The sequence below is a fragment of the Ruditapes philippinarum genome, unplaced genomic scaffold (assembly GCF_026571515.1).
Source record: "Ruditapes philippinarum isolate M1 unplaced genomic scaffold, ASM2657151v2 ctg11737_1_1_1_1, whole genome shotgun sequence".
In the NCBI taxonomy this organism is placed as follows: domain Eukaryota; kingdom Metazoa; phylum Mollusca; class Bivalvia; order Venerida; family Veneridae; genus Ruditapes; species Ruditapes philippinarum.
The window spans coordinates 7,774-18,319 of NW_026853522.1; the positions used below are offsets into that span (position 1 = coordinate 7,774).

The window sequence follows — 10,546 nt, forward strand, 5'->3', positions numbered from 1 at the left end:
ATGGTAATAATGGGAAAATATATCTATAGAGTATGGTAAAAATAAAAAGTTATGTACGAAACGGTACATCGACTTTGGTTTTAATTTTACTTTTGTTAAAAGGTTTTGTTTTTCTTGTCAAGTTATACACTAGAATAAAGGTTAATAGTAAATGCTTCTATTTGGAAAGATAACAGCCAGAATTTGGTCTGTATTAGTAATTAGTCGTATCGAAATCTCTAACAGATGTTGAGCTGAAAATTTGAAAGTGGTTAAGGTAGCAGCATGACTGTCAATGTTACTTATTCCTATTCCAATTGAAATCCCCTCAGGAAAATTTATCTGTCGTTGAATATACAGTAGTCTTATCAATAGTTATTACTTCCTTTAAAAATATTTAACCTCAGACAGTAAGTAACCTGGTGAGGAGGGTTTTTTTCTTTCTTTTTTTTCTAGGAAATGTGATATCTACAACGTTTCAAAACTTATATGCCTATAATCATTTAAAGTCCGCTGATGTTGATTGAATAAAGGCATACAATAGCAATAATGCAAGTGAATTATGTTGGGTGAATAACTAAACACCTAAAAGGTGTGGTAAACGGAAACTACGCCGGTGCGTGTTCTTGTTTCCTTCTTAATACCGAAAATGAGCGGATAAATACGTCTATTTACGATGATGTAGTGGGCGGGAAAATGGGCGGAGCTTATTTTATCTCCTATTGAAAAACGTGTAAAGCTGGATTATGCTGATCCGAATCATGACGGTTCGAGAATGTAACTTTTGTTTTTTCGGCGTATACACGAACAATGAGTATTCCGCATGTTATGATGAACACTTGGTATTGCTACTATCAGAAAAACAGTTAATGTTGTGTCGTTTAACAAAATGTACAAAATACATTGTTGAAATACATGTTTACAGTGTTAAATCGGCAAACTCAATCCAAAAATGGAGTTTACATACAAAGAAATACAATTGTATTTTGTCTATAAACAAACTGATCGAATCCGATCAACAAGGCTGGATTTTTGGCAACGAATAGCCTCCATATGGATAAGAAAAAAATACACACACCTATCATCTTGCAGAAAACGTTCAAATGCCCGGGTAAAGTACCTGGCCAGCTCATACCTAACATGACGTGCAGTTAGTACATATACGATTTAGATTCACCGTTTAAATAGCGGATTATGAATTTGTCAAAAGTTATGCTAGCATTTTGTTTTGTTTGGATGTTGTGTGGGTCCATGACAGTCGAAGCCTGCGAGTTTTGGTATGCACACAATTATCTATTTTACATTGTATTTTTAGGGAAAATAACACACATGTTTCATTTTACATCTGAACTTTTTTATCTTTGTGTAAATAAACAATTCATTTATTACGGTAACTAAAAATGTAGACTGATAGACTGTTCTTGTTTCACTTGGTGAAAAAAAGAACATAACAAGTTGAAAATTGATGTGTAATTCATCCGATTATATCTATTATATCAGAAAATCCATCTATTCTGTTAAAAAGAATTTTCATTATATTTTTGTGTTTCTCTTGTTTCTTGCTTCTGATAAAGCGATTTTGTAATTCCATTACTCTTTTCTTGATTTGAATTTTGACACAAAAATTATTGCGAGTTTTATGTTAGTTAACATAATAGCATAATTAATAAGAAAACATAAACGATTGAAACAACTAAAACACAGTGACGTTTTGAAGATTTAACAACTCGTAACGAAGTAGATCAGCTTTTTTTCCGTATGCATGCGCTTGGCTTCTCTTCAGGAATCCGCGACGTATTTAAAAAAAGTAAATGCAAAATTGACAGTCGGATTTTTAAAAAAATAAATTTATGTCTTCTAATGGGATACAAAAGTAATACAAAGACAAAATTATTTTGTTTCTGATTAAGCGATTACGTTATCCCATCATCGCTTATCTCATTCCAATTTGTATCAAGGAGTACATCATGTTTTGTTTTTCTTACAATACAGATAATGCATCTCATCGCCAATGTCCCCAAAGTTACATTTTGGGCACTTTCTTTGCTCATGAGGTTTAAAAGATTGATTCCAACAACCCGTTTCTACTGGGAAACGATGGTTAGCAGTACGGAAATGCAAAAGAGATAACCTAAGGGGGTGGGGGAGAATATTTAAATAACATTCTAGATTAAAACTGTTTTTAAAACTACCATAGAGTCTACCTTTGTTGCGAGAACCATTCTTGTTTATATTGGTCGATTAATGTTTGTTTAACCAATTTGTTAATACTTTTAGCTTGGATATTATTTTGATTTAACCATAGAATAGAATTACCTGTAGAGTTAAGTATACTTTTAACATAGTTGATCCATTTAAAGTTTTGGTTAGACTGTATCATATACTTATAACACATATATGAAATCTTTGATTCCTTACACTGAGTAAGTTTATTCCAAAAATTTATCATACGAGATTTGATGTTTATTTAGATAGGATGGCGCCCAAGTTCAGCATATAACATGTACCTAGGAGTACTTTTTCTGGTATTAGTTATCTTGCGTAAAAAATTGGAATGGACTTGTTCTTTGATATTTAAATTTTCGAACCCCCATATTTCACTTCCATATGTAAGAATGGGGAGCACTGTATGGTCGAATAACTTTATTTGTAGGTCTAAGGGAAGGTCAAGGTTGTTTATTCTCATATATAGAACATTCATGGCTTTGTTTGCTTGTGAAACTAGGTGTTTCCTACACGCAAGAATTGAACCAGAGCTAGAGAAAATAACACCTAGATACTTATATTCCGTTACTGTTTCGATTGATTGACCATTTATATTGAAAGTGTATGACTTGGGTTTATTTGTGCCAAAGACAACTACCTTAGTTTTCTGAAAGTTTATATTTAATTTCCAAGTCTCGCAATATTTGTGGAAATCATTGAGACAGGACTGGAATGATTCCTGATTTTCGCCTATTACGACCGTGTCGTCTGCATACAGTAATATTAATATTTTTAAAAACTGGGTAGTAGCGTCAATTGTGACTCCATTATTGTCCTTATTAAGGGCTACTTCTAGGTCATTTAGGTAGATTGAGAAGAGCACCGGCGATAAATTCTCGCCTTGTCTTAGACCTATAGAACTTGAGAAAAAAGCAGATGTTTGACCGTCGGAGTTTATACAAGATTTAATATTAGAGTACATATTTTGGATGACAGAAAGAATTTTTCCTGTAATGCCAATATCAGAGAGTTTCCTCCATAGACCTGTGCGCCAAACTGAATCAAACGCTGCAGAGAAATCAATAAATGAACAAAATATTTTTTTCTTTTCTGCGCGTAGCTTAGAGACAAGAAAATGAAGTGCAAAAATATGATCACTGGTCGAATATTTAGCTCTAAATCCAGCTTGATTCTCGTTCAAAAGGTCGTTTTCGGCCAGAAATTCATTTATTCTCTCATTTAAAACCGAGGTAAATAACTTCCCGAGGCAACTCAAAATAGTTATTGGTCTATAGTTACCTGGGTCGGAAGGGGATCCTTTGTTTTTATAAATTGGCTTAATAGCTCCTACTAACCACGAGTCAGACATGACTCCAGAGTCTAAAATCATATTAAAAAACTGACGATAAAGTGGAGCCATTATTGATTTTGTGTATTTGATATTTTCATTTGATATACTATCAAATTGTGACTGAGCCTTGCCATTTTTTAATTTTGAAATAACTTTGCAAATTTCTTCTTCCGAGATTTCTCTATTAAGTGCATTATTATTTAAAGGGTTGGGGATTTCAGAGTTGCCTGATAAAGTTTCGTTTGCATCTTTTCTTTAAAGAAATTGAAAACTTCTGAAATATCAGGGGGCGTTTCAGTTTTCTTTCGTGAGAACTGGTTTAGATAACGCCAGTAATCTTTCTGTTGATTGGAGCTAAGCGCACGCAATTTTCGTTCATTATTATACCTGTGTTTACATATAAAGGTATTCATGGTTTGTTTATAGTATTTACTAGCAGTTTGTAACCTAGATTTATTCATGCTATTTTTGTTTAACTGGTAGGATTTACGAGCCTTATGGTATAAATTTCGTGCACGTTTGCACTGAGGCCCAAACCATTGTTTATGACCATTTTGAACATTAGTTGAGGAAGGTCGACTGGTGAGACCTGTTTTAGAGGGTTGAAATGTTAACTTTGCGGAGTTAAGAAATATCTTTGAAAATTTCTCAGCAACTGTATTGATGTAATGTTTATTGTTTTGGTCAGAATTTTTGTTATCTAACATAAATCCCAACTCTTGCACAGCTTGTAAATCAATATTTTCCAAGAATTCACTGGATTTACTATCATCCCATTTTGGCAATTTATCTTGTGATTTCCTAGTGATGGGTTCATTGGGTGACACATGGGGAAATTCTGGCATAGGGATAAGGATATTCATTGAAAGTAGACAATGCCCGTCGGAGAACAGGGAATCAAGCTCGATTATATCAAATTCATTTAACAACAATATACAATTTATGGTAGCAATGGAGTAATCAATAACAGTTTTACCTCTAAAAGTACATTTTCCTATTGACTTATCACAACCAAAGCTACCATTTAGAATAAACAAATTGTTATTTTTACAAATTTCGAGAAATTTCTTACCATTATTATTAATTTTACTACACTGAGATAATCGATAACGTGGAATATTTATTTTTTCCAGCTTATTAATTTGATTAAATGAATCTAAAGTAGCATCATCAACATTAAGATAGGATGATAAAAAGTCATCAAATTCAAGATAATTTGGTAATGTAGAAGTATGTCCGTTTGAATCTCTAGTTATCAATACAATTTCGTATTTACTGCATTTAACAGAAATATCATTTTGGAAATCATAGAACTCGTCATCATTAAAGAAGCGTGATTGATCTGGCGGTACATACATGGAACCTATGATGATATTTTGCACTATGCCCTCTATATAAGTGTTAACTTTTAACCAATAAATGTACTCATTTTTAGAGTCTAAAATCTCTATATATTTAACAAAAGAATCATGTACGAAAAAACCAATTCCGCCAGATTTTCGTTTACAACTTTCAGTCCTTGGTTTGGAAAAGAAAGTATAATTTGGTACAGATATAATGTCATTTTTATCTATTTTAGTCTCAGTTACACACAAAATTGAATACTGTTCTATCATGTTTATGAATTCAGGATACTTAAGACTAGTTTTTAAGCCGCACACATTAAGCGAACCAATTTTCAAGTTTCCATGAAATGCACTGGGGATTTGATTTATAAACGTACTATTTTGGTCACTCACGATATTTTTAGCATCGATCCTTTCTTAGATGTTTGTGTTTGATTTATGTATTAAAGAAAGATCACAATTTCTAAGATGTTCACATACCAATGTTTTAGAGGAGCATGGAATATCCTTACACTGTTCACAGAAGTATACCACTGACCCCGGGTAACAGTAGTCTGTAAAATTGTCCTTACGGTTGCCAGAAAAAGGCGCCGATACAAGTGTGGAACCTTGGAGTGGGGCATGTACTTCTAGCAAATAACCTTTTGATGTGTGTGTTGTACCTATCGGAGATGACTTCGCAGATTCTTTGTATTGGTTTGGGCTCGTTGTTCGTATTATGTCATCGCTTTTGATCGAATCAGTCTTCCTCGGTAAGGGCCTCGTCACGTGAGATTATAGATGATTTCTCAGCTGCTCTCGTGTAAGTCTCGTTGACACGTGATTCCACGTTAGAGTTACGTGAGCCTCGTAGAATTGAGTGCCATCCAGGGAATAAATTGCGTACTGTTTCTCCGTTTACTTCCAAGGCAGCAGGATACTTAAGACTGACATTTCGGGGGCCATATTTTGACCTCGCATCCTTGTAATCGTGCCATAATTCTTGACGTGCTTCACGAATTTCTTTCTAGTAATCCCGGGATAGACCAAATTTAGTGTTCTTTAGTAGTTTGGCTTTCTCCATGATGCTATCTGCATTAGATTGTTCAGAGAAAGATTCCAGTATTGGACGAATATAAGGTTTGTCCGGGTATTGTTGTCGTTTAGACTTTCCTATCCAAATGCACGTGATATTCGCATAGAACTTTGGTCTAACTGCAGATGATCATTAATAAAGTTCAAAACAGATGTCACACGGTCGGTATTTCCTTCGGGGATACCATGAAATAAGATGTTATTTTTTAAAAGACGGGCCTCCATATCAATGCTTTTATATTCAAGGAGGCGTAACCTTGAATTGTTGACTTCGTTTGTAGCAACCGTATGATACAAATTTTTTGTTATGCAGTCAAGTTTATAATTCACTGGCCCAAATTGAACCATAAGATCAAACAAACAGTTCATTTTCTCACTTATATCTAGGGAAACAAAGTTCTCCTTCGTAGGCAATGATGTATTTACTTCATATGGGTGGGGTGATTCTGCCGACGTGGCGAGTTTTGTCGTGCACGTTTTCTATCTTGTCTGGTAGCATTATTATGGAATGAAGATGATTTTTTACCTTTATTAGCCATTGTATCGGTATTCAAGACACTATTTAATCCTTTTTACAAGATTTTACTACGTTGTAAGTCCGTTTTTTTTTGTTCATTCTAAAAAAATTCACTGAGCGATTTTTAACTGACCGCCATTGACCATTATCCATAAACCATCTTTAAATAGCTGCAATCTCATTGGTCCAAACATTATGTATATACATATATTTTTTTGTGAAATAAGAGTACTTAAATGGTTTTATTTTATAATCTGTATAATAATGCACTCATATATTCAGAGAGAAATATATCTCATTTTTTTTATTATTGAAGCTTTGACGATGTCTCAAGCGATAAAGATTTTAATTATTTCGTCCAACCGTTCTATAGTAAAATATCTTGAAATTTTTTTAACAACTGTAATGTAGGTAATGATGAAAAAAGTAAAATAATTCTTCAACTGATGAAAACATATTTGCTCTTGCTGTTCTTTAATAATATTTATAACTTCATCACTGGCGCTATCACTTAATTTACGGATGATCGGTGAAGAAAAATGCTCAAAGACAGTCATAACTTTTCACAATTTTCTTCAGTTATTTTTAACAAATTCTTTTTATCAAAATAAAAAAGTTTTTGACATAATATTAAAAAAGCATAAATATCAAAGGGAGTTAAGGCTGAAACCATGTAGCTACTCATACTTGAAGAGTTATCTTTCAGAACTTTGAAAAATTGAAAGAGGGAGTACAAATTGGAAATTTTACAAATCACCCTTGGAAGTGTTTGTTTACCGTCATAAATATATGACGAAAATTCGTACAATTAAAAGTAAGTTTAATATATATTTGATAATTTATATTTAATTATCATGTATACATGTAGACTACAATTTTCGTTTATTTTCCATTAAATTGTAGCTGTAGTTTTGTCGTAATTTCATTAAAGCTTTAATTGTGACGTAATTAATGACTATTACATTAAGATTAATGATAACGATAGAAATCGTTTCACGTTGAAAAAATACAAATTGGTACATATAGGAAGCAATTAGTAAAGCAAGTATTTCTCCTAGGCCAGTTTCTTCAGTTTTCAAATATCAATATTCAGAAATAGTTTAATTGGTCCTTGTTCGAAGACATAATGCAATTTTTGTACATTTTTTAATATTCCAATATGAGATCGTTAGAAATGAGATGTGACATGGTGTAACATTTATTGGATTTATTTTTATCTATTAAAACCGAAAGAGAAGTAAAAAAAAAGTAAAATATATGGGTTTTTTGTATTATCATTCTTCAATGGGGATATTTTTGACGTGTATCTTAAGAAAATACAGATCATTTCAGCAATGTAATTATACAATCTTTTGTACTTCGTCTTCTTTTCTTTAAAACCAGACATTTTATATTAAAGATAATTCAAACAGAAAGCATTGCACATTTTTAACAGAAAAACACTAACAACTTTAATATCTAGTTTAATTTCAAGTAACAACAAATTGTTCTTTATTATCATAACCTCATTCCTTTTGTTTTAAAAGGGAAATATATTCATTATCATTACAGAATGTTTCAGTCACCTGAATATTGTAAAATTCTGTCACTGAAATTATCTGAGGTATTAGAGGATGTTGGTGTTAATGAGGAAATGGTGATGAAAAGAAGAAGAATATTTATGCTGAGGGAGAGTTTCCGAACGATTTCATGCAGATCAACTGGTGAAAACAAAACTGATTATTATCTTGGGAGTCAGTCTGAAGGTACCACTACTATAGGACTTGATTCAGATATTGATATGGTAATGGTAGATTATGATTATAATGTGATACAAGACTGGGCAGAGTGGAAACATAATAAGACCAAGCTTATTATGATACAGGATGGGAATGTTACACCAGGATATTGTTTTCTACAACGACTTCGATCTGATGAACCTCTTTTTGAGACAAACATTCCTGATGAAAATTACATAAGAGACAGCATTGGGAGAATATTATTAAGAAATACATTAGTAACACCTTTAATTGAAGAAAATGTTGAGAGACACGGGCCATCAAATGCTTTCTCCGGAGATTATGGATACTCCGACAATGACATTGTAATTGCTTTCCCTTGTGATTCAAAGCTTCAATCAGTATCACTATTTCCAGAAAGACCAGGTGTTATGAGGTGGTTATCATCTGAATGTGTCAGATATGCAGCTAGCTGTGTTTGTTTTGTTGTGGGTACAAGTAGCAAGATTGCTACTTATCCAGAATTAGAGTGGAGAATATCTACTTCTCTACCACAGAGATGTTTGATGTTTAATCTAAATATTACGCAATTAAAATGCTATGTTTGAATGAAAATAATTTTGAAATCCTTTTTGAAAGCACAAAATGTGAGTGTTATTTCAAGTTTTATGTGTAAAATAGATAAATACAGAATCCCTAAAGAAAGCCCAACACGGCAAAATTGAAAATGTTGCAGGCTCGGTTTGATTGAACCTGTTCATGGACGGTACTGGAAAGTGCAAGTTACCGTCCACGCCCCCTAGCACCGGCTTAAGCAGAATTCAACATTTAAACATGAAATAGTAAAATTTTGAATTTAGAAACATCCGCAGATGTGTTCATACGGCGGTTATCATGGAACCTTCAATGTGACACAGCAGTGCCATTCCATGAAAAGCGGCGTATGGTCCCCAAGTAATAAAAGCTTGTGCCCTAAACGAGAAAACAATGGGCGGAAATAAATAAAATGGAATTTTGAAAGGGGATCAGAGGTTATGAAGCCTGCGTATCACAGATAAGACGTCAAAAGACAAATTTAAAAAGCAGGCAACATATCCTAAGGGTGATTCAACATTATTCAAGTAGGAATATTGGAACCACCCAACAAGAAAATGCCGAAAAGTTGAAACTAAAAATACTACAAGCACGACAATAATGTCGTGCTGAACGATCTTCAAGGATCGAAAATATAACATCATTGATTAAATGTACGGGGAGACTTTTTACAGCCGCCACACGGCACAAATAACACGGATGTGATCATAAAAATAGATAAATACAGAATCCCGTAAACCGTTTTTATTACATTGTATAGAAAATACAGAGCAAATCATATGGAAAAAGGGATAATCTTTTTACATGTTTATCATACTGCTTGCTTGAACTTCGTAGCTGTGTTCAAAATGAAAATTGCCCGCATTTCATTATTTCTGATAACAAACTTAATGGCCGGGGACAATTTACAGCTGAAGAGAAGCGAGACGTTTACAGAAATTATGTAACACAATACAGAGCGATGGTTAGATTTTTACTACGAATAAGCATTGATAATATTAGCGAGAGACTACAAGTCAAACTGAGTACAATTGTTCATTTTGCGTGTAGTTTTCAAACCTCACTGGAAATATATGAACACTGTTCGTCTAAACTTTTCATCAGCTTCATGAAACTGTTAAGCGGATGCCAATTACTATTTTTCGAATATTTTTCAAATGACCACATATGTAATCACAAACAACTTATCTTAAAGCTAAAATACTACAGTGTAGAGGGAAATAGACTTGAACAGCTTGCAAGTCGTTATCTTGCACCATTCTTTTATTCCACACTAGGCCTTGTAATGGCGTCATCAAGTATTGAACAGAATTTAACAGTTCAATATGAAGCACTTCAGTGGCTTACATTGGGTTTGAACTCAGATGTTACATCTGGAAGACTAAAACAAGCTTCTATGTTCTACTGTGTAGGTGATATGGATAGAGCAGAGTTCATTCTGAGACAAACTGAAAGTCGATATAACTCTACTGTTGTTGAACCTGTATGTGGCTGCTGGCTTCATCCTCGGACACGTCGGTCAGCTGAATTTGAAAGGAAATGCGGTGAACTAAGTGAAAATTGCATCAATAGTATCACATCATGTTGTGTAAAATTCATGCAGACAGAAGTGAATTGTGTGCCTCGAGAATTACGGTATGAATTGATGAGATCAACACGAGATGATATGGCACACAGAAGTCCATATGAAAGGTTCTGGATGGACCATGCTGTTGTTGATTCCCTCCCTTATCTCTACTTTTTACAATACAAGACATACGGT

The 10,546-nt window shown here is 33.5% G+C and overlaps 1 protein-coding gene across 1 annotated transcript; it reads left to right on the forward strand.

Annotated features, from left to right (window-relative positions):
• Positions 1–966: 966 nt before the first annotated feature.
• Positions 967–8,862, forward strand: LOC132737109 (uncharacterized). Its single transcript, XM_060724345.1, has 3 exons — positions 967–1,256; positions 7,179–7,286; positions 8,024–8,862. Exon 3 carries the CDS (start codon positions 8,025–8,027, stop codon positions 8,796–8,798), a length of 774 nt encoding a protein of 257 aa, XP_060580328.1. The 5' UTR covers positions 967–1,256; positions 7,179–7,286; position 8,024; the 3' UTR covers positions 8,799–8,862.
• The last annotated feature ends 1,684 nt before the right edge of the window (positions 8,863–10,546 follow it).

Coding starts and splice junctions, on each gene's coding strand:
- LOC132737109 (XM_060724345.1), top strand. CDS start 8,025: ATGTTTCAGTCACCTGAATATTGTAAAATTCTGTCACTGAAATTATCT.